The sequence below is a fragment of the Leptinotarsa decemlineata genome, unplaced genomic scaffold, assembly GCF_025532065.1.
Source record: "Leptinotarsa decemlineata unplaced genomic scaffold, Ldec_3_MD MMD2_tig00026354_RagTag_RagTag, whole genome shotgun sequence".
NCBI classification, from domain to species: Eukaryota; Metazoa; Arthropoda; class Insecta; order Coleoptera; family Chrysomelidae; genus Leptinotarsa; species Leptinotarsa decemlineata.
The window spans coordinates 12,194,055-12,219,171 of NW_027412702.1; the positions used below are offsets into that span (position 1 = coordinate 12,194,055).

At 32.3% G+C, this 25,117-nt stretch overlaps 4 protein-coding genes across 4 annotated transcripts; 2 read left to right on the plus strand and 2 right to left on the minus strand.

The window, feature by feature from the left end:
* Positions 1-2,567: 2,567 nt before the first annotated feature.
* On the minus strand, positions 2,568-3,396 carry LOC111511554 (protein lethal(2)essential for life-like). The gene has a single exon (XM_023167585.2). The coding sequence runs from the start codon at positions 3,277-3,279 to the stop codon at positions 2,722-2,724; it is 558 nt and encodes a 185-aa protein (XP_023023353.2). The 5' UTR covers positions 3,280-3,396; the 3' UTR covers positions 2,568-2,721.
* A 2,318-nt stretch (positions 3,397-5,714) lies between these two features.
* LOC111511533 (protein lethal(2)essential for life-like) lies at positions 5,715-6,611 on the plus strand. The gene has a single exon (XM_023167563.2). The coding sequence runs from the start codon at positions 5,897-5,899 to the stop codon at positions 6,431-6,433; it is 537 nt and encodes a 178-aa protein (XP_023023331.1). The 5' UTR covers positions 5,715-5,896; the 3' UTR covers positions 6,434-6,611.
* A 2,317-nt stretch (positions 6,612-8,928) lies between these two features.
* LOC111511528 (cap binding protein 20) lies at positions 8,929-11,125 on the minus strand. Its single transcript, XM_023167549.2, has 4 exons — positions 10,940-11,125; positions 10,664-10,881; positions 10,133-10,235; positions 8,929-9,163 (listed from the first exon to the last, which is right to left on the minus strand). Exons 1-4 carry the CDS (start codon positions 10,997-10,999, stop codon positions 9,059-9,061), a joined length of 486 nt encoding a protein of 161 aa, XP_023023317.1. The 5' UTR covers positions 11,000-11,125; the 3' UTR covers positions 8,929-9,058.
* A 1,235-nt stretch (positions 11,126-12,360) lies between these two features.
* Positions 12,361-24,762, plus strand: slmo (PRELI domain containing slowmo). The gene is made up of 4 exons (XM_023167526.2): positions 12,361-12,557; positions 12,612-12,777; positions 22,918-23,113; positions 23,812-24,762. The coding sequence occupies exons 1-4, from the start codon at positions 12,526-12,528 to the stop codon at positions 24,072-24,074; spliced, it is 657 nt and encodes a 218-aa protein (XP_023023294.1). The 5' UTR covers positions 12,361-12,525; the 3' UTR covers positions 24,075-24,762.
* The last annotated feature ends 355 nt before the right edge of the window (positions 24,763-25,117 follow it).

The following is a 25,117-nucleotide window of genomic DNA, read 5'->3' on the forward strand; positions in this document are numbered from 1 at the left end:
TCTATCGCGGTGTCAAACCAACGAACAAACAGCCCCCTCTCACGTTGCTCGGCCTTTCACCCGTAAGATGTGATGAGGATGTTGATTTACAAGAAATATGGACCTAATTGAATAGGGGGTTTAGAACTACTTGACGTATCGACTTGTCTTTTAATGTGAAAGCTATTCGTTTGGTAATTATGAACGAAAAAATTCCCATATTCTGAATGATAGTCATTAAATTTATGAATTTCACACGCTATTGGTTTTGTCAATAGAGAAATTGTAGCAGTTTATCTGCGTAAATGAGAACATTTAAATCATTACTCTCTTTATCAGGCTGTATCAATATTTACTATGGATGTTTTTGATATTGCTGGCTTTAAAAATAGCACTTCAACTTCCGGTGTAGATTTTCATTACATATTTTTTTTTACTTGTTTCTTCTTTCACTTGAGTATTTGTTTTATTTTACAAGTAGTTCTCAGTTCATTGAACAAATCAGTGACGGAGATGTAAGTTTATTGGAATAAGGGTGCCTAATAACGATTGTCAGAAAAAAATAAATCTTCAGTCATCAGTTTCTAAAAGTGACGTAGTACCTACCTGAAAATCTTCATTATTATTTTTTATTCAATTCAATCTGACAAACAAATGATAATGACATTGATAATGATAGTCATATGGGAGAAAGCGTATTTGTTACTTTGAGAAAAAAACGTTCTGTATCAATTTCCCACAAATGAATACCTACCTACTAGTAAAATATAGGTTTTACCATTTTCTAGTTCTAAAATATTGTTAAATCAGAATATGAAAAAGCTATTGGTATTAAATCTTCAGACAATGGTTCAGCAATCTGCAAAGACTTGATTAAATTCATAATTAGATTAATAAATTTTGTCTGATAAAGTATGTGGCGACATCTAGGTTGTAATAGTCAAACAATAACTCACAACAAGAACTTTCACATAACAGGAAAAAGCGAAACTTGAATTCAAATATTCCACAACGGGTAGAGTTATTCGTCAAAAATTGTAGCTTTGTATATAGACTACAAAAATGTAGATCAATACCACAGTAGAAAGCTATATGTATGTAAAATATTTTGCAATAAACTTTCGACCAATGGCACTCTTCATAAAGAAATTATAGATAGAGCCAATAAATTTAAGTATTTAAATCACAGAGGTGCTAAGTACAACTCAAGTGATGCAGCTTGACAATGTCAAATTGGCAGTTGAATTTTTAATGTTGTTTACAATTTGAGAATTGACTGATATTGGGTAATTTTTTTTACATTATGGTACATAAATTAAAGATCTGAAAGAAATACGTGCGCCAGATTTCGATTTTCTCACCATCTATCAACAACAGTACAAATTTGGGTCAATTTAATTTCTCGTGTAGTTTTGTCAAAACAAAATAAAAACCAGAGTTTCCATGCATCTTTGTAGACATTAATGTTAGAATTTGATATTGACATAGTTAGGGAAAATATAAAATTATTCCTTTTTTGATAAAACGCTTCCATAACAATTTTCCAAAGGAAAGAATATTAGAAAAGAATACTAGAAATGTTTAGTTTTCTACATTTTCTAGTTAAATTATATTAATTTTGATAGAATTTGAAAAAAATCACCATCATTAGTTAGTTCAGCAAGTCTCACAAGTTTTGTAGCGACATCTAGGCTGAAGTAGTAAAACATACATTTAAGAACAATGGGTGGAAAGTAACAGCAAAGGTGACAGGTTATAGAAACTCCAATGGGTAGAACTCACAACATACTGTATCAATTCGTTTTTTTTGTTATAAAAATGGAGTGTGATTATTCAAAAAAACATCAGTTTTTAACTGTTCGGCTTCCATTGTCTAATATGATATAAATTGATTTGAAATCCCTGAAAGGAACTGTGAAAAAATTTAAAAGATTAGCTGGAAAAGCAATTTTATTAAGCAAAAAACTGAAATTACAACAAACTAACATGCAAGCAACAACCAAAAAAAAATTGAACTATTAACACGAGCAATTATCACCCGAAGACGATTGTAGATACTAACAATCGAAATGTCTGAAGTAACTTGGTTTGGAATCTTTCAATTTTATATTTTTAATTTTCATTTCTTTTGTTTTTTTTGGTTGTTGCTTGTATGTTATTCAATTGTAATTTCATTGTGAAAATTGTTTTTTCAGCTAATCTTTTTAATTTTTTTACAGATTCTTTCAGGGATTACAAATCAATTTATATATTAGACAATGGAAGACCGAACTGATGAAATGCACTACGAAACATGGTCAACCACCTTCAAACGAATGTTTTTAAACATGGAAATAATTAGTAAAAAAATAGCGAACAATTTAATGGTACATGATATTGTTTCCATGGACAATGGACATTTTTTCAATAATTACTGTTACTGTAACAATGAAAATCTGAACTTTTCTGCAGAACTAATAATTTTGAGTAATAAATATCAGTGTTCTTTCAAAAGATAAGAATTCATCCTGTAATTAAAAAATATTTTTAGAAATTTAACCACATTTTCTCTAGATATACCTACCTACATTGATGAAAAAAAGCACGGGTTGTATGTAAGCATTTATTGAAAAAAAAATACAAAATTTACTGGGCACAAATAATAATTTAGTATCTAAAATCTAAAACTAATCAGACTTCTAAAGTGAATGAAGCCCAGAAGGGAATGATAAGAAGATTGAAGTAGCAATACAGGTTTTATATTTAGGGTTCACTGTTTTTTTCAGACTTCTTTTCTCCAATGCTTTTTGCTGGCTGTCCAGTCTGCTGAATAGGTATCTCCTTATGCTCGATCTCCTGGTTCTTGGTGGGAGCAGTGATGGTCAAAACCCCATCAGAGGAAAGTTTAGACTGGAGCTGACTAGGGTCGCAATTTTTCGGCAGAACGTACCTTCTTACAAAATGCCTAGAAATGAAACCGTGGTCGTCCTGCTTCTCCTCGTGCTTCCCTTCGATAGTAATGGTGTTCTCATCCGTCAATTTGACAGTTATCTCTTCGGGCTTGAACTGTTGCACGTCCAAGTTGGCCTGGAATCGGTCTTTGTCCAAACTTACAGTGGAACCGGTGTCCTGTCTTGATAACTCCGTTCTCCAGGGTCTCATGTAGCCGGCAGGGCACCTGGCAACCATTCTTGGTACGGTGAGGGCCTCCAAAAAGTCGTCCGGCGACAGCCCCAGGCCGAAATGTTGGTCCAAGAGTCGGCTAGGACGATGAGTTGGACGTTGATAGTAGTAATCGTCAAAAAATGGATAGAGAGACATGTTGAAAACTCTTAACAAATCGATATCGTTTATACGAATTTGCAATCTCTTTCGCAGTCAAAGCAAAAAATAGAACTACCGGCTTTCGGCTGTCTGTTTCAATTTATATGACAGAGGACGATAACTAGATTATTCTGGATTTCTCAACCGTCTAGAGGGCAGGCGCAATCACACAAACACAAAGTTCCGGTTATTTCGCATGCCAATCATAAGCGCGGTTGCCAAATTTTTCAGTAACTCAAAACCAAATATGGATATTGGGATAACTAATAATAGGGAACACGTATATATTATATCAACTAATGGCAGCTATGGTTATCGCCCTATGGCATCACTTTATCCATGTTGAAGAAATCATAAGAAGTTGAGGTAGATAGGTAGATACATATAATGAAACTTGTTTGTCAAAATTTTTTGTGAGTGAATATTAATGGTTATATGAAGGTAGAGGATTACTTGATTTTGGCTCATTTTAGACGATAGTTAATTGAGACAATAAACCTAATTCATACCCTTAACCTGGTGGTCGAAATATTCCAATATTCGACGGCTAATTCACTTCAAATTTTGTCCTCATACTAGTAAATATGAGGTGAATATAACGTAAACATTTTTTTAAGGACAAAACACAAGCACTACAGGAAAATCCTTAAGGCACTCTTAGAGCGGTGCCTGTGTGAAAATAGTACTTCGCATTGGAAAAATGTTCTCAGGAAGTTTATTGCACATAAACGCCGTTTTACAAATGAAAAAGTTCTTAAACAGTGAAGTTCGAGGTGTACTGAGTTGAACCTTCTAATGGAAAGGTCGAGGCCTAATCGAAGATCAAACTAACGCAATCCTAACTGAGAATATTAGTTGGGACACACGTTTCGGCAACCAAGTTAGCGTTGGAGAATAGTTTTCTTCATCTCCTCGGTTGGTGGAACGCGTGTTGAAAAAAGTATTGAGTTCTGGTGATTGGGAAAAGTGCTTGTTTCCGGATGTTCTTAACGAGAGGTTCCAGTTTTACCTTTAATCAGGAAATAGAAGTTCGAAGTATTTTTCTATTGTTTTGGAAACAAGTTTTTTAGGTTTCCACTTATCCATCATTGAACAAACATTGTGAGAAACTTCCGGAGGAAGGAAGAAAGAAGATAACTATAATAAAAACTATTCATGAAGATTATGTAGCACCGTTTATGTTGAGATTTTTAAAGTCAATGAAGTAACTTTAAAATTCTCAGTTTTTGATAGGCAAAATTTCTGAAAAACATTACATTTTTCTTTGACAAAACTATATTGGGTTTTGATAATAACTCATCAGGATGAAATCGAAGGTTGGCCTCTCTACACCTGCCTAATATTCTCCGTTCCATTTTTTAAATTTTTTCAGATTTTAGAAAGTGATAAGTTCAATATCTGTATAATTTACCTTAGATGTAAGATTCATGTGTGCTAACTGTAATTAAAAAGTATTTATCCCCTTCAAAAAAAACCTTTTGCCTTCTGAATCTCCTCCTGGAAAACAATTCACTCCAAACAGATACTTTCGAAAATTGTATTACACAAAAATCTTTCTCATTGAATTTATAGGAAGTATGAAGCCAAAAGTTTTTGCCTGTGAAAGAAAGTCGCGAAGTTTTTGCAAGAAATAAGTTTAAAAAATCTGTTTTCTGTTTAAAATCTGTTTTTTCCGTTAATCAGCTGTCGCCCCCATACGAACGACAACTCTCAGAAGTTGAGAAACTTGTGCGAGCTAAGGACTAACGAGGTTTTACCTTTTAACGTGTGATTCCTAACACGTTTGAATTGTCTTTTGAAGTTATTGAAAAAGATGCTGGTGAGGCGTTGAAAATACTACTATTTTTCTCGACATTTCGAGAAAAACGGCCATATATAACGTTGGGTGCATCTGTTTCTATTCCATTACTAATATTTGGAACTGAAATTGAATGAGAAAAATATCCCTGTGTAGATCAGTGTTCATATTAAAAGTATTAGTTGTTTCGACTGGATTCTTTTCTTCGTTTGTACCTACCGATCTGTGATAAATTTCTGTGAATAATCTGTTCAAGTTTCTATTGATATATTTAATATTTTCCTTCCTCTCTTCGAAAGTTTTTCTCTTTTTATATAGTAGCAGAGAAGTAGAAAGCCAAAAAATCATAAAATTTAAAAAAATCCTTTTAAATTTAACGAAAAGGAAATTTTCAGCAATTTTGCATCGTAAATATTGGAAAGTATTACTTTCAAATGATCATATTTGGAATAAGTTGGCTGGTAAAACAGTTAATAATTAACTCAATATTTACCTGAAATGATTTTCTAATCATTAGTATAATAGAATGATTATTGTTTATAACCTTCTGGAAAAATTGAATTTGGCATCGTCGCAGGAGTAAATTCTAGAGCAATTACTTCGACTCCGCCAATCAGAGGCCAGATTTCTCTAGAAGTTTCCGACCAATCGGTGCTGGTTGTACGAAAACATCGAGAATTTTCGAGGCTTTTGTTGTCTGATAATATATAAACAAATCTTTCAGATTTGACGTTAACAGTTGAATACTAAAGCCGTGTTAGTGTATTTCGCATATCAATCAAAAGTTGTTTGCCTAGTAAATTAGTGTCATTGAAGATGTCTTTACTAGCCTTTTTTGACGATTACCAACGCCCCAGCAGGCTGCCAGACCAACATTTCGGTCTGGGGCTGTCGCCAGAAGACTTTTTGGAGGCCCTCACCGACCCAAGAATGGTTGTCAGGTGCCCTGCCGGGTACATGAGACCCTGGAGGACGGAATTATCAAGACAGGACACCGGTTCCACCGTAAGTTTGGACAAGGATCGATTCCAGGCCAACTTAGACGTGCAACAGTTCAAACCAGAGGAGATAACTGTCAAATTGACAGATGATAACACCGTTACTATCGAAGGAAAACATGAGGAGAAACAGGATGAGCATGGTTTCATTTCCAGGCATTTTGTAAGAAGGTACGTTCTGCCGAAAAATTGCGATCCTAGTCAGCTCCAGTCGAAACTTTCATCTGATGGAGTTTTGACCATCACTGCTCCAACCAAGAACCAGCAGATCGAGCACAAGGAGATACCCATCCAACAGACTGGACAGCCCGCGAAGAGAATTGAGAAGAAAGCGGAAAACACTGATAAACAATGAGAAAGTATCAAGTATTTGTAGACATTATGTCTCTTTGTGTTATTTAAGGTGGCTTGTAGGTGCAAAGCCTTGTCTCAATGTATTTATTTTTAGTTAATATTTCACAAGTCTGAATAGTTAATGTGTTATCACTTTTGTACCAACATTTTGTGTTAATAAATATTTTAGAAAAATCTAATTATTAGTTGTGAAAGTTATAATTTGATACATAATACAGCTTTGTTTTCTAAAAAAATATGTTTTTCAACATGAAGAAAAGAGAATTGAAACTTTCTATGTTTTTAACCACAGTTTCATCCTGTGAGGACATTTTCAAACTCCTACATTAAACTATAAGTTTGAAAATGTCCTTATGGGACAAAACTGCAGTAACGTCATTTACAAATAAAATGGTAAAAAACATAGAAAGTTTCAATTCTCTTTTTTTCATTATGATTTCCTACCATGTTGTAACGGCTACATCTAACAATTTATTGTTTTTCAACATATTAATGCTATGAATATTTGACGATGCCAACTTTGTTAGGAGAAAACTGCTGAAAATGCTCATATATTGGAAGGAAACTTCTAAAGGCAGGTAAACCATAATATGTTCAACAATTATTTCTCGACTTGATAGTTATTGAACACTGCACAAATTTATTGTCAAAATAGAATCTTTTCTGTCATAAAAATGTTTGGTACTATGGGAACTGTCAGTATGGTGAAAGGATTGTTTCCAACACAGATACCTATCCTAAAAGAATTTGACTACATTTTCTAAAAAAAAACATATTTTACCCAAAATGATAGGTGCAGTTATAGACAAAAAGAAATTCATTCAAGTGGAATTTTACTTATGATACACTATATCGATATACCCAATTTTACAATATCTATTGAAAAAGTTTTCAATAGATAAGTTAAACAGTGGTCCTAATGGCATTCCCAGCTACTTTCTAAAAAATAGTGTCCATATCCAATATACCTTTTCAAATGTTCTTTAGATACAGGGATTGTCCCTGATCTATGGAAACAGCTACATTTGTCCAATTTTTGAACCAGGAAATGAAGAAGACGTAAAGAACTACCATGAAATATGTAAAACCAGGCTTCCCTACCTGAAATTTCATTGTAAAAAATGCTGCATAAATAATCAACATGGTGTCTCTATGAGAAAGTCTACAGATACCAATCTATTGGTATAAATATTATAGAGGTTCTGGAGAAAAACAGCCAGATGGATGCACTCTTATACATGGCATACCGATTAAGATGTTTTTATCATGGTTTGAGAGCTTTTTGACTGGCCGATCTCATTAAGATTGGGTAGGAAATGCTAGGTAAATAATCATTAATATAAAGCCGGGAGTACCTCAAGGATCTCATTGTGCACCTTTTCTCTGTTCAACATCTTTGATAATGACATTACAGAATGTTCTATAAATTCAAACTTTCCAATGTTTGCAGATGATCTTAAAAATTTCAGGCCAAAAAAATCATTAGACGATGTTACTCTGTTACATGATTTTAATACCTTGGTTAGGTGGTGTATTGAAAACAATTTACCAATGAACATCAAAAAATGTAGTTTCATCATCTTTTACAAAATGAATAGAAAATTTCTCACCTCATACTGCCTGAATGGTAATATACTAACACACAATGAAGGATCTAGAAGTTATATTTGACTAGCAATAGAGATTTGTAGATCATATAAATCTTATTGCTGTTGTTACATCAAAGCTACTAGACTTTATATTAAGAAACTGAAAACTATTATCAATCAATTCAGTCAGAACTGTGTATCTTGCCTTGATAGTCTCCCGCTTAGAATATGCCACGATTATTTGGTTAACTTTTTGTACAAATCATTATTATTGGAAAGAGTCCAATATAAATTCCAGACATTCTGTAATAATAAAATTAATATGCACATCGACAATCATGATTATACAGTTCTTTTGAACAGTGTTAACCTATACTTGAGCAGAAAAATGCTGACGTTATATTTATATACAAATAGATAAATGGCCTTATCACATTCCCGGAACTTCTCGAGAGGATTCACTTACATGTGCCGAAGGGAACTCTCAGAATTCTATCAAGATTCAAATGTCTTCTGAGAAAATTAATTATACACCAAATTCTTAATGTATTCAATTATTACTTATATGTATTCTTTATCTTTATATTATTCTCGCCATTTATCTCTGTATTTTAAATTGTATAATCTATAATTTTGTTAATCTTAGTGCTTCAACTCATTTTCAGTGCTTGAGTTTACTTCGAGTCTCACTTTTACATTTTTATTATTTTCTTCGATTATATTTGATGCTGATGTTTGTACTAATATAAAAGGGGTGATCCCGTGCAATAAATAAATAAAATATTAGATTTTTCTTCAGGCAGGTTGGAAGTATTTCTCTAAACTATAGACTCGCTGATCTGCATTCACTCTGTAAACTGTAAAAATGCATTTATTATTTTGTGAACATGTGAAACAATAAAAACCCTTTACTTTATCTCACTTTATCATTTATTCATCATCAAACACTCTCCTTCAATTAACAGGAATCTACAATCCAATAACCCAAGTGCTTCATTAAATAATATCAAAAACACAAAATATGAAAAACATCTTCATTATCTTAAAAACGCAGGGGTTTCAATACCCCCAATCTTCTGCTGGATAATCTTGCCATAACCACCTCTTCCAGAGTCAAAGTCTGTCCTATATTCATCTCTTACCTGAAAAATGAATAGAGCAAAAATAATATCCAATGAGCATTCACTTCACAGAAGCAAGAATCATGAGCAAAATTTTCCATATGGAAAACCTTACACAAGAAAATTTACTTTCCAGATGGACATGTTTAATTCCATAAACTTTTGGAGGTCTTATTTCTATCAAAGAGTCTACCCCTACATAAGAAGGGTTCACAAAATGATTGTGATAATTTTAGGCCAATAAGTATTATTAATGCTTGAAAAGCCTTTACAAAAAGGATGGTAGGTTATTTTGAAGACTGGAATTAATTAAAACTTAAATTGAAAAAAGGAGTATTTTTAGATTAGTTTTCGGGGAAAAAAAAGGTTTTTGGTTTTCAACTGTTCATTTTGAATGATGGAGAAATAGAAAGCAGAAACTCTCCTTCTTTACCAGAAAGTTAACTGACATTTGCCAATATGGATTCAGGAAATTATATTCTACAACACATGCAATCTCCACCACCTGCAGTCCCAAATACAAATTTTATGCTATTTGCTGATTATATCAGTATATGTAAACATAGTGATAAATTCAACCTCCATGAATGCATTCAAGATGGCAGTCAAAATTTCTTGATTGGTTTATTTGCAACCACCTCTGTGTGAAAAGAGATAGAACTAATATATTTCAGTCTGTTGAATAAAATCAAAATTCTACTGTAAAGTTTTCGGGAATACTCGTGTATGTAGATCCCAATTTTCATTGGCAATATCTTACTCACTGCCTAACCAAAAAAAATAACATCTAATTTCAAGTTGAAACATTTGTCTATCATATATTTAAGAATTGGATAATTGGTGGTTAGATTATTTTTTGGTTGAAAAGACGGTCTTGATTTAAGAAAAACACAAAAACTTGTGAAATATCTTGCACCAATGTTCTATGAATTGATAGAATACATCCAAGAGCATAGTTTACATGAGTTAAAAATTAAATTTCTTTTGTACCTGCCCACCCGTTTTTCCTCTACCATATTGTCGTCCCTCTATGAAACCAGCATCCCAGTCAGTTCGTACTATTCTATCGTCCAAACGGGTGCCATTAATATACCTATAAATAAGAAATAAGCAGTCAATATTTTGGTACATAGTATAATGATAATAATGTCTTTATACACCATAACAGAGTACTTTGGAAAGACAAGAACTACTTCCACTTTTAGGGTCAGATAAGTGACCACGTAAATACTTATGCGCGTCTTTATTTTTTTGAAGTTGGTAATTGTGTAAGAACAAAACTCATCAGTATTTAATTATAATATTTGGGTGCATTATACAAGAAACAGCCAGTAAAAGTAAAAGATTTATTTATGTTAAGGGATGACTAAATGAACTGTTCCGTGTACTGAAACTATTAATTGTGGAGAATGTTTTAAACTTTTTCAGTGAATAATTAGGCTGATGAGAAATCAAGATTCTGTGAGTGTTAGTGAGTAGGATTTAATGGAGGAATGAGAAAATTAACTGATACTGATTTACCTTAAGCAGTTCTCTGCATCAATTCGAGTATAATACTCTACAAAGCAAAAACCACATGGAGTTTTTTTGTACTTATCCAAACCCATCACTATCCGTCTTATATCCCCACATTTCGAGAATAGTTCATAAATTTGTTCCTCAGTTGTATAAAAAGAAAGATTTCCTACATACAAAGTAGAAGTAACTCTCAATAGTTTGTCTTGCTCAGCTCTAGTACCCTGGAAATAAAAAATAACTGCTTTAAATTGGTCATTACATAAATAACTAAGATATTACTTTGAAATGTTGGTCACGATAAGAACTGAGATCCACCGAAGGAGTAGTGATCATGGCCATCGTAAAGTTTGTTTACTGCATTCAATTTCAACAAAATTCACAAGAAACCATATAAGACCCACAAAAAAACATCATAGTAAAGCAAACATTGACAGCGGCACCGCAAACATTGACAGTATTACCCATGGACATACGTCCATGGTTCTTCTTCGATTTCCATTAATGGCTTCAGCTGCCAGAGCTATCCAGCCAGGAGTTCCAGAATCATGTTGCTACTAAAGGTGAAGCCCACACTGAAGTGGATCTGAGTCGGACCAAAACCCCAAACTCCACCTGGGTACGTCCATGATGTTCCGCAAACATTGACAGCAAAGACCACAACAACTAACGATAGCGACACCATTCTTCTTCTTCTTCAATTTGTATGGTAGTTGCTTTCTTAGTCATGTGTATTTGGTGCGTCTCCTTATACGTTACGTAATAGGAACTTCGTGGCTATAAGGTAATTGAAGACTTCGTCCTGAGAGTATAAGAGTCTTGTTTCATATAATATTGTACATTGTACTCCATCTCTTAATTTTTTTTTTATATTACTTCATTTTTTCTCTTCCGTCTTCTTTCTATTCAATTTTATTTTTCTTATGTGCTGAATGCTAGGGCAGAGGGTTAAGACTTTTCTCGTTTCAGGGAAGCCGTGAAACAGTTCACAACCGGAAATACTGCCTTGATTAAGAATAAACCAGGATGGATGATCTTTTAGCGTATTACACTGGTAAAAGTAATGTACATTCAATGTAATCTCATTATTTATTGAGGATACACTACAAAAACACACTTTTGTCTATTTTCCACTATATTTCTTTATTGTTGACCGGTTTCGGCTATTATACCATTTTCAAAACTGCCGAAACCGGTCAACAATAAAGAAATATAGTGGAAAGTAGATAAAAGTGTGTTTTTGTAGTGTATCCTCAGTGAACATGAATTTCCACAAAATAAACAAGTCGTCAATCGAAGAAGTCATTATTTATTGATGTATTGATAAATAAGACACAGAGTACACCGAATGTGTAGCAATGGAAAACGCTATTGGATAAGAAATTTCACAACGTAGTTTTATTATTTATTGCATTTACTTTTTGTAGTGTTAATACTGATTCAGTTAATGAACAATTTTAATTTATCTTCTATGGAGTATTTACGCCAACAATACTTCCATCACTGGTATTTTGAGATAATTTTTATTGAAATGACATAGGTAATATTTTGTTGGAATTTCAATACAAAATACCACTTCAATTCGTTATTTCCTTAGAGGTTTTCATCGCCACCTAGCGGCAATTGTTCCGTGAATTAAAACCGAAAAGTCAAAATTATAGAAGAATCCTGCCTGTACTTTGATCATAAAATTTGAACTTTCTTTTTTTTCGTTCTTTCGTTGTGTGAAGTCGTCAAGTGACTCACGCAAGTGACGCAAGGCAAGGTCAGTCGAACATTGGCTCTTGTTTTAGGTGGCAGTAGGGGCTCAGCTGGACCAAAACTCTTTGGCTGGACTGTCTATTTGACAGTTTCTATTTCAACTAACCATGAAAATTTGGACAAGTGAACACATATTCAAGTAAATACTTATCGCCTTTTCTTCAAATTGTCTCTAATTTTTCCATTGTTTTAGTCACCCCTGGGAGACGGTGGCCACAGCAGCCTGGAGGAAATATCCCAACCCTCACAATACTGCAGTTATCGGAACGGACGTTGTAGAAAGAAGGGTTGTGGACGGGGTGTTGCACACTCATAGACTGGTCAGCTCGATTTGGTATTTCCCTAGATGGGCGCAAGCTGTAAGTACCCTTGATGCTTGATGTAATGAAGGAAAAATTACGTCATTGTTATTAAATAATAGATAAAATTTGCTATTCTAAACTTTCGAATTGGACGTCATCTATTACATGTGTCGAACTTGGCCTCCCTCCAGTTTTTCCATGTGATAGGTGATAGATTAAATTCAAGTTCAAATTTCTCATGAACCTTGGAGTGTTGTGTTTTTTTATTATTGGGTTGTGATAATTAACAATGATCTTCAGTAAAAGGACAAAGCAATTAATAGAAAAATATTGTGGGTGTTGGGGGTTTTATCAATTATGACTGACCTTGAGAGATATCAGTTGAAAGGGTAAAATTTTTCTTGTGATATTAACATTATTATAGGTTGGCCAATTATGAAGCATAAATTTCACTTTCATCAATATTGAAATGCCCATTTTTTCATTCAGAGATGGATTCCATATTATTTACATATAATAAAAAAGTATAGGGCCCAACACTGATCCCTGTGTGACACCTACATTAATATCCACATAATTGTATGTATATAATTTTCTTACATTATTATTATCATTGATGATACTGATATATTGCTTCCGTGTTGAGACAAACATTTTTAGCCAGTTAAGTGAATTTCATTGTACGCCAATATTATGGAGTTTTATATAAAGATTTTCGTGATCAACACAGTCGAGTGCCTTACTGAGGTCACAGAAGACCCCGATAGAGCACTCGCCCTGCTAATTGAATTCAAGACGTTAGAATATAAAGAATAAATCACATCAGTTGATGACTTTGAATTCTGAAAACCATATTGGTTTTTGGATATAATGTTGTTCTCATTCAAATAAACGTTCAGTCTGTTCAAATATGCATATTCAAAGATCTTAGAGAAAACAGATGGCACTGTGATCGGTTGAAAATTTGTCATGTTATATGGATTGCCTTTTTTATATATAATAATGACTTTACCCGTTTTAAGGAGATTCGGAAAAATTCCTGTACAGTATGAAATATTTATCAGATATGTTATAGGTGAGATTATAGAGCCTAAAATTTTTCTTAATAGAAACCCTGGAACTTCATCAAATCCAGATGAGTAGGTGTTTTTTAATTTTGACCATAACAGCTTGTATAATTCATCTTGATTATAAGGTAGCAGTGAGAACTTATTTGAATGAGGATATCTTTCTAGTGGATTGGACAAGTTTGTGGAATTCTGGGTTTTTTTAATAATATTTAATGGGGCATTTCTGGGGGCATTTAATGGGGCATTCGTCGTTTTCATTTCTTATTGATATGTTATTGTGAACCTTTACTTCGTTTGAGAGTTCCGATATAACCTGCCATGCTGATTTAGTGGGGTTATCTGAGTTGGTGATTTTACCTTGGAAATTTATTTTTTTTGGTGGATTTCACTAAACTGGTATGGATTTTTTTCTGTTGAATATAAAGTGGTTTCATTTCAGCCACAGTAAACTATCGAAAGAGCAAAGAACAAAAAACAACAAATCTATTAATTCCCAGCAAAGATAACTTTTCAATTTGAATCCAAGTAAGCTGTGAAGTAATAATAATAATAAAAGTACCCACATTTTCACATTTTTTGTCCATAGCCATGTACCAAAATTAAATGAAAATGATAAATTTGTCATAAGAATGGTGTCGAAATATCTTTTATCCACCTTCTTTGGGTATTTTCACCTTCCAAATTCTGAAAAAAATATGAAAATTGTAATGGGGAACTTAATACAGATGAAGAAAGGGCAAACTTTTTTGTTCACCCCAATAAGTTACTTCTTAATTTATTAAATATTTTTCACAAAGAAAAAAATGTTCAGTTTATCAGTACCTTGTCGTATTTGATAACTTTGCCAAGAGCTGAGAAATTATACAGATATTTATCTTAATGTCATAATATCTGTATTTTTTTGTATATATATTTATCTGTATATTTGTATTTTTTTCTTTTCTGTTTCGCTTCACGTCGAATGAGTTTTGAAATGTGTAATATGTTGTTGATTGACTTCTGAAACATTCAGTGTAGTACAAGATGTTCTCTGATATTGGTCTGTTGCAATATCGCCACTATTTTTCTTCAAGATGGGTAGCCAAGTAGGATTTTTTTCTATGGAACTATTCGCAATACACTTCTCTCCTGATATAAGAATATATGCTGATTTTTTGATTTCACGTCTCTTAGAATGGGGTTCTTTGGCAAGCATTTTCGTCTTGTTTTATTCAACTTGATGTTCATTGTCTGATTTCGAAATGTGTTCTTACTATTTTGATCCTGTTAATTCTCTATTTCTGATATAATCTCGATGTTCATTTTCACACACTTTCAATAGTCTTCAATTTCACCAATATTACTTTCACTACAATAAACAAGGTGTCTCATGAATTAATTCGTCCACAAAAAATAAATGTTCAATACAGGCTGATTCACGGTGGATGGCACATTAGACGTTTCTGGTGAACCAGACAACGGATCACTTTGAAAATTTAATGGAGGGCATATTCGGACATTCTCTAGCCAACTAAAATATTTTCGACAATGCGGTGTTGCCGCTTCTATTAGAAAGCAGTAGCAACTTTTTTCAAATGGAACACTCTGTATATAATATTATTTTTGGAATCTCCAACAATTGCCCGACAACTTTTCTTGATATTTCCCTATACCTATCTGTTACCGTTTTCGAAATAAAAATTAATTTCAATTTTTTTCTTCGAAAATCATGACTTCTAAAAATGCCGATATCTTTTAGTTAAGAAGTACTATGATATCGAAATTTGGTTTGGAGTTAGGTGATACTTGGACACTTCCCACACGTCAGCCTAATCTCCGTTACTTCAATACAGGGTGGTATAAAAATACAGTTTTTTCGTTTGCTTGAAAAAGTTGCTGAAATTTGATTATTTTAAATGGAACACCCTGTATATTATTGAAAATTCGGAAAGCTGCTGAAATTTGCTTTCTTTCTATGTATATCATACCTGTACCTAACTAGTCAAGTTTCGGACTTATGAACATTTATTTGTGAAAATGTCCCTTCAGAATGGTATTTCCATTCGGTATTTGGTAAGCAGGCCATGATTACTATTTGACAGTAGCATTGTGACATTCTCCTAATAATATCGACATTTTCGTCACTTCAGAAGTTGCAAATACCTTCAAAACGATGGAACAAAACTATTCAAACGAAGTTCTTATGAATTTGTTTATTATTTTTGGACAGTGTGACAAAATTATCAGCAGAACATGTAGAAAGTTCAATGAAATGTATCCGAATCTACCGCCAATGAACCTCAAGAAATTTATACGAATTCAGAACAATTTCAATGCATTTGGATCAACTTTAAAAGCACCAAGAAACTTGCCTCGACCCGTAACTTTCGAAGACAACCAGATTAATGTCTTAGCATATTTTCACGCATTTCCCGAGTCATCGATAAGAAGTGCTGAAAAAGTTTTGGGTATAAAATATTCATCGGTTCAAAGAATCTTGCGAAGACATAAAATGCATGATTATAAATTCACCAAAATTCAAGCAATGAAGCCTCAAGATCCTCAACAGAGAGTAGAATTTTGTGAAATTTTGTTGACACGTATTCAAGAAGATCCACTTTTTTTAAATAAAATTATTTGGACTGATGAATCGAAATTTTCGAGAGAAGGAATTTTTAATAGAAAAAATCGTCATTATTGGTCCAGTGAAAATCCTCACGTCACAAAAGAAGCCGGATTTCAAGAAAAATTTAGTTTTAATGTCTTCTGCATGTTGATGGACAACAAATTGAGGTACGTGATATACGAGGAGTCATTAACATCCAGAAGTTACCTGAATATTTTGGAGAATACTGTAGACAGTTTCGTGGATAATCTGCCACTCGAAGATTATCGAAACTGTTGGTACCAACTAGACGGAGCTCCTGCACATTGCACAAGAGAAGTGAGCGCAGAACTGGATAGACTATTTGACGATCGGTGGATGAGGCGCTTGGGACCATGGAATTGGCCAGCGAGATCACCCGATCTTAATCCATTAGATTTTTATTTGTGGGGAATGTTTAAAGAAAAAGTTTACAAAATACCCGTGCGTTCGAAAGATGAATTGTTAGAAAGGATTGCCCAAACATTTGAAGATTTGGATCCCAATGAAATCAGATCTGCTACCACGAAAGCAGTCAACACCCGCATTTTAAAGTGTTTGGAAGTGAACGGCCAGCGATTCGAACATATTTTGAAATATTCCACATGATCGTTTTACTTTTTTATAATTATTCATATCAATATTTCCAATTTCAAGTTTCTTGGTGCTTTTTTAAAGTTTATCCAAACATATTGAAATTGTTCTGAATTCGTATAAATTTCTTGAGGTTCATTGGCGGTAGATTCGGATACATTTCATTGAACTGTCTACATGTTCTGCTGATAATTTTGTCACACTGCCCAAAAATAATAAACAAATTCATAAGAACTTCGTTTGAATAGTTTTGTTCCATCGTTTTGAAGGTATTTGCAACTTCTGAAGTGACGAAAATGTCGATATTATTAGGAGAATGTCACAACGCTACTGTCAAATAGTAATCATGGCCTGCTTACCAAATACCGAATGGAAATATCATTCTGAAGGGACATTTTCACAAATAAATGTTCATAAGTCCGAAACTTGACTAGTTAGGTATAGGTATGATATACATAGAAAGAAAGCAAATTTCAGCAGCTTTCCGAATTTTCAATAATATACAGGGTGTTCCATTTAAAATAATCAAATTTCAGCAACTTTTTCAAGCAAACGAAAAAACTGTATTTTTTTACCACCCTGTATTGAAGTAACGGAGATTAGGCTGACGTGTGGGAAGTGTTCAAGTATCACCTAACTCCAAACCAAATTTCGATATCATAGTACTTCTTAACTAAAAGATATCGGCATTTTTAGAAGTCATGATTTTCGAAGAAAAAAATTGAAATTGATTTTTATTTCGAAAACGGTAACAGATAGGTATAGGGAAATAACAAGAAAAGTTGTCGGGCAATTGTTGGAGATTCCAAAAATAATATTATATACAGAGTGTTCCATTTGAAAAATCAAAGTTGCTACTGCTTTCTAATAGAAGCGGCAACACCACATTGTCGAAAATATTTTAGTTGGCTAGAGAATGTCCGAATATGCCCTCCATTAAATTTTCAAAGTGATCCGTTGTCTGGTTCACCAGAAACGTCTAATGTGCCATCCACCGTGAATCAGCCTGTATACTTAAGTCTATTTCTAGAAATTCATTTCATGTTTTCTGAAATGACTGTTTTCGAAGAAGTGCAAAAAAGTAATGTTGAAAGTAAATAGATATAAAGTTACAAAAACAAAATCAAACTAGATTTAAAAATCACCATTGTTTTTAGACTAACCTGTCTATTTAAGGATATATTTTATTTATACATTGAAAATAACATGTTTGTTTTGGTTCAGTTTTATTGGTAATTTCTATCCAACAATTTATTTGTTCGAAGGTGGTTGACAATGTTTCGTGGTGTATTTCATCAGTTCGGACTTCCATTGTCTAATATAATATAAATTGATTTGATAACCCTGAAAAAAATAAAAAAGATTAACCGAAAATAACAATTTTATTAAACAAAAACTGAAATTACAAAGAAATAACATACAACAACCAAACAAATGAAAATTGAAATATTAATAAAAGCTGAAAAAATTGAAAAATTTAAAATATTATTAACAAAAAATGAAAAAATCATCTTTGGGTGATAACTGGTGTTATCACCCGGAGGCTAACAATCGAAACGTTGTGACATAACTTAGTTTGAAATCTTTTAATTTTAATTTTTTCATTTTTTGTTAATATTTTTAATTTTTTCAATTTTTTCAGCTTTTATTAATATTTTAATTTTTATTTGTTTGGTGTTGTTGTATGTTATTTCTTTGTAACTTCAGTTTTTTGTTTAATAAAATTGCTATTTTCCGTTAATCTTTTTGATTTATTTTCAGGGTTATCAAATCAATTTATATTATATTAGACAATGGAAGTCCGAACTGATGAAATACAACAATTTATTCACACATTTTTTCTGATCATTGTAGTTTGACCTTGATTAAATTGGTGGAATGAGAACCATTTTTTATTTGATTGATATCAATGACATTTATTCTACAATTAAGTGAAGTTACTAATGGCAAATATATTCAACAGCACAAAAACAATATCTGTAAAGTATAAACAACAATAATAAATGACAAGCACTAAGTATATGTGATGCTTTAAGGGTATATATGTATATGTATATTAGTGAAATATTTGCAGTATTTTAAGATAACATCATAATTGTAGGTGTTACCTAGCCCACAATCTGCTTTTTTTTTTTCATTATTTCTTCTTATTCTTCTATTTATTATCTGCCCTTCAATGTACATTTTTGAATTTAGCACAATTTTTTAAATTTTTATTCCTTTTGCTTGAAATCAATTTCAATTTTTACTCAAATATTCCCAGCACTTTATATTCAAGTCGCTTTGATAGTGTTTTTGCTAAATAAAAATTCAGAATCCCTTTTAGCCAATTACTTCAACAGTAAGGACATTCAAAATAAGTATATTTTATGCTGCTGAAGTCAACTAACGTATTGTTTAAATCATAATTTATCTTTATTTTCCTCAAAAAGCAAGAGTAATTGTTTGTATTATGGTAATTGGCAGTCAGAACTGCCTTTATGACAAGTCAATAGGGATATTTAAACATTATAATGGTCCTATGTCAGAAACTTCAAATACACCGAGCTTCATATCAAGAAATTTTTGACTAATGAAAAGTTATGATCACTCCTTGGATTTTACTCGCGATATTGGAAAAAAAAATTGATTTAAAATTTGGAGGAAATTCTATTGAACACGTTCAAAAGGTCTGATAAATGCGAGGCAACTATTTAAGTTATTATTCATTTCTTGAAAATTATGACTTTGAAACTCGAAATTTCGACTTTCATATCGAAAATACGAGTTAAATTTTTTGTTTCCACGTTCATTACTTCTGTTCCATCCTATTTTAGAGTTCCGTTGAACTTTATTATTTTATCATAAGTAATTCTTTGGATGTCATTTTTGTTGTTTCAAAGCCCATAACCCATATTATCATCATGCTATACTACCCTTAAGTATTTATTTGATGCTGATAAGCAAATGAGCAGGGATATCAAATTTTATTCTGATGCCCTAATGAAATGAAAACTTATCAATAACATACGATATTGTACAGAAAATTAAATATACAATGATTGTGTTATCTCATTTTTATCTTTTAATATCAGATTTTTGTCATTTACAAAACCAATAAATATAGCTAGGATCAAAGAATATTTTCAAGTGAAATATTTTATGAATCCAAGTAATTCAACTGGATTTAATATCTGAAGTATTATAATTGTTCTTATTGATTTATCAGATATTTGAATAGTTGATGAAGAAGACGGAAACACTTTTAATAATTGATGAAACATTCTGAGCGTGGCAAGAAAAATCAATATCCTCTTTGACCTTCCTAAAAATTGAAGAGCATAGATATAGTTCACAAATTAAAATTCATTAAAATAGGGTCGATTTTATTTCTTTTATGAGCTTATTCTACAGGAACTTTGAAAATATCAACAAAAACAACAGTCAGTTTGTTTCAGCTCCTAGTTAATGTTTGTCAAAACATAAAATCATCAATGAAGAACAGTTTGGCTTTCAAAGTGGTAAAGGCACTAATGAAGCAATTTTCTCACTCATGGAAAAAGTTTATACTGGAATCAATAGTGGCGAGGTTGCTGCTGCAGTATTTTGCGATTTCTCGAAGGCTTTCGACTGTGTGGATCACGAAATACTGCTGAGGAAGCTTCCTTATTACGGTTTCAGATGAGTGGTACTGAACTGGTTCAGCTCATATGTGTCAGGTCATAGTCAGATGGTGGAAACATACCACCGCTCAGAAATTGGAAAAATACATAAGGGTGTACCTCAGGGTTCAATACTAGGGCCAACATTGTTCCTCATCTACGTCAACGATTTGACAAGTATAAACATTCAGGGAAATTCACACTATTTGCGGACGATACTACCATTTTTTGGCAATCGGACAATGCAAACGATTTAACCAAAATCATATCCAACGATATGATGACAGTGAAAAATTGGTGTGATTCAAATCGTCTTTCTCTAAATATTTCGAAAACTAATCTAGTAACTTTCAGATGCGAACTTGACAATATACCCATTGGGAGTAACATCATTGAGAACAAAAGTAGCCTAAAATTTTTAGGAGTACATATCGATAGTAAACTAAAATTTGAAGAACATATTTATGCCTTGTGTAACAAAATGTCCTCTGGATGTTATGCAGTCAGAGTAGTCGCAAATGAACTTGGTTTAACAGCAGCTAAGACTGTTAATTTTTCTTTGGTGGAATCTCACTTGAGATATGGAGTTCCATTTTGGGGAGTACGTAGTGGTTATCTACTTCAAAATATTTTAGTTTTGCAAAAACGAGCCATGAGATAAATGTGCAAATCAAAACGTACAGACTCTTGTAGATTACTCTTCAACACTCATGGAATTCTAACAGTGATTTCTATCTTTATAATGGAAACAGTTTGTTTAATTAAAAAATATTCGAACACATTTCAATCTTCACCAACCCATTATGTGACAAGGCAATCCAACAACATTAAGTTGCCGAAACCTAGTACATCACTCATAAGAGATTCCATTATCTATAATGGTTGCAAAATGTTCAACCATTTGTCAAAGAATATAACAGAAATAAAATCTTTACAATGCTTTAGGAAAGCTGTGAAAAGTTTTTTAAGTGACAGACCATACTATAATGTACAAGAATTTTATAATGATAATTTTTAAATAAATATTTTTTTATTTATTTGATATTTACCATATTTACCCTTCATATTTACTAATATTCAAGATGTACTGAAAGTTGATGCACCAGATGAGCCATCTTAATCTTGGTCCTAAAATTTTCCAAAAGTTTGCAAATTTATTCAACTAATACAATATTGGTTTTATATCAATTTTCAAAAATTTCATTTGAAACAATCACCTTTCGTTATTTTTTGAAAAACAAAGTTATATATATATATATATATATATATATATATATATATAACTTTTATAACTTCTATTTAATTATATGCGAGCGCTTTCGACAGCTGGTCGTACTGTACAGATGGTCGTACTGTACAGCTGGTCGTACTGTACCAGCTGCCGAAAGCGCTCGCATATAATTAAATAGAAGTTATAAAGCTTCAAATCCTTTTTGTGACTTATATTAATATTTAAATACTGAAAATAAAGGAAAATTTGTACATAAAAATAAATATAATAGGGGTTCCAGCATTCACAATTATGATGCAAAACACAAAGATATCATCAGGCTACCGAAGATGCATTATCAAAACACAGCCAAACAAACGTAGTTTCTTCCCAAAAATATATAACACTTTGCCTAGTGAGTGGACAGACCTTCATATCAAAGAATTGAAATTCAAAGTAAAAAATTCACTTGTCAACCAAGGCTTCTATAAGATTGATGGGGTATTCAATTGTCAGTGGACCTAATATATGTACCTATATGTGTGTGTATATGTGTATTTATATTGTGAGTCATAACTATTGTAAGATTTTTTTTAAGTACTCTATGTATATTTTTTATATTTTCAGTATGACGTACTTAAGCAAATTTTGTTATTGCAGATATTTTCTAATGTAACAGAAATTGTAATTTGAGGTCAATAAAATTTCTTTCTTTCTTTCTATATATGTATGTATGTATGTATGTATATGTGTATCACACTGGACTCGGTTATAGTCCTTGGGTTTAATCTCAACCTTAAGTATTCATGTATACCTTTATAAAAACATGTTTGTATATTGGGTGCTGCCCATTGGATAAGTAAATAAATAAATAGAATAGATTCCAGTTACAAATAAGAACAGACATTACAGACATAGCATTGTGATATGAAGACACTGATGTTGATAGTCATGTTGCTTAGCAGATATTATCATTAAAGTGTCAAATTAAATACACATTGAGGCATTTATTTGTGAATCAGTATATTTTCTTCACTCAAGATGTCCTATTTATTTCAGCTCATTGGTTCTGCCAAAGTATGTTATGCGAGTGAACAATCAGAAGTTAATCCCTCATCTCGTCACATGATCCAGAAGACCATCAACCTCACATTCTGTCGACACATTGCCGTCGACGAAACCCTGAAGTATGTTCCGCATCCGTCTGATCCGAGCAAAACACTACTCAAGCAAGAAGCCGTAGTATTGGTCAAAGGTAGGTTTGGATGATTTTGCATTTTGAAAAAAATTAACATTATTCTGTGTAGTAATATTTGTTTGACAGAAATGATTAATACCAACTAATACCACGACGGATATTGAATTTAATGTCACAGTCAGGTGTCGGATATACAGACAAAGTATATTTTACATTGAATTGAACTGAAAAGACATGCATTCTACAACATGCAGATCATAATAGAATGCCTACAGTTCTTTTGTATAGATAGACAGAGATGTACATCTAAAAATAAAAGATGACAACAAGTCTATTTTTGAGTTGTAAGAAAGTTATTTTACAAACTATGAATATAGTTGAGCAGAATTTCAGCTGAATCAACTTTATAGTTTTTCTCTTCCAGCAAATGTTTGAGGTTATTCTTTGAATTGCCTAAATTTTTATTTATGAACCAATTAAAATTAATTAAGTACTGAAAGTTAAGTGAAGCTTACTGCAATACACTAGTGAAAATCACACCCAGATTAGTTGAACCATTTCATAAACGGGCAGATATTCTAAAAATCATTGTTTTTAGTTCTTTTACTTTGATAAGGACCCCCAATAATAGTTTTCTCAAATATCTTGTATGTACAGGCAGCTCACACTTTTATTAAACACATATTGATTGATATGGATTTGTCTAATATATTTCCCTCTTGGACACAGACTTAGATTCTTATTATTCTTGTTAGGTGTGCCTCTGACCAACTACATGGAAGATCTCCTGACAACCAAGATCTCTACTAATGCCAGCAAAGGTCGTCAAGCTATGGAATGGGTAATAAATAAACTGAATGAAGAAGTAAAGGATCTCACGCGGACTACTGACGAATTCATCTTCCAGTCGAAGAAGTCCCTCGACGACATTGCGTCCAGTGCGAAGAAGTCCATGGACGATATATCTCATAAAGCGAAGAAGAGCCTTGATGACATGCAACAATTCAATTTAAGTTAATTGAAGTCTTTCGTGGATTGTCTAGCACAATTTTTTCATCATTCTCGTCTGGCTGCCTGTGAGAAAATCGTGATGTATTGAAGGAAATTACTGAGAGAAATAAAAAACTTTTCCGTGTTGACAATCTGGCGAATTTTAGTAAGCAAATCTATTTTTTTCTTTTGGTTTGTGAAAAGAAACTAAAATTTGTCTATTAATTGTGTAGAAATATTTAAAGTAAATTTTTATTATACAATAACTAATTTAATGCCAACACCAGAAGAAAATATTTTTACAGCATCGTTATCACTGAAAAAGCATCCTACATACGATACTCAAAGGAGTTCAGGTTATTTTATTTCGAAACTCCTATATTCAGCATCATTATTTTCAGTTTTGCACCGTGGCACGACTCTTTTCCTCTGCAAATTGATTAATTTTCTAACAGGCAGTGAACTCACTGTTCATTGTTGTTGACAAGTATTAGCATTTTACAAAGTATATATTCGCCAGGTTTTTCCTGCATATAATGTGATCATAATACCAATGTAAATAAATATGCCCTGAGATCTTATTTATTGAACATTCCTACAACTGGATGTTTATATTATTGTATTTCCTAGTTGTATATACACCTAAATTCTAGGTAAACAATTATTAGTGATTTTCAGTTGAAATTTATGTTGAAAATAAACGTTCCCAGCAAATATGTTTTTGGTATTATTTCTTAAATACTTGATGAATTAATTTGTCTTCGACAATGGATACATCGTTCGACACATGAGCCTCCTGCTACAATATTCTTGGCGTTTTGGGTGTAAGATTTAATTTTTTGAAAACATCAAATAAATTTCATTACAAACAAAAAACCTTCTAAAATTTGAGTTATAAAATTTCAGGCTTTGGTGGTGTAAAAAAGAAATGAAAAAATTGATATTTTCTAAAAACGATTTTTAAATATAAAATATAATAAGGATTGGAAATACTCAAGTGATCAACTGAATTATTCTTTGAAGAAAGTGAAAAATGGACATAATTATTTATAAATTTATAGAATATTTCAA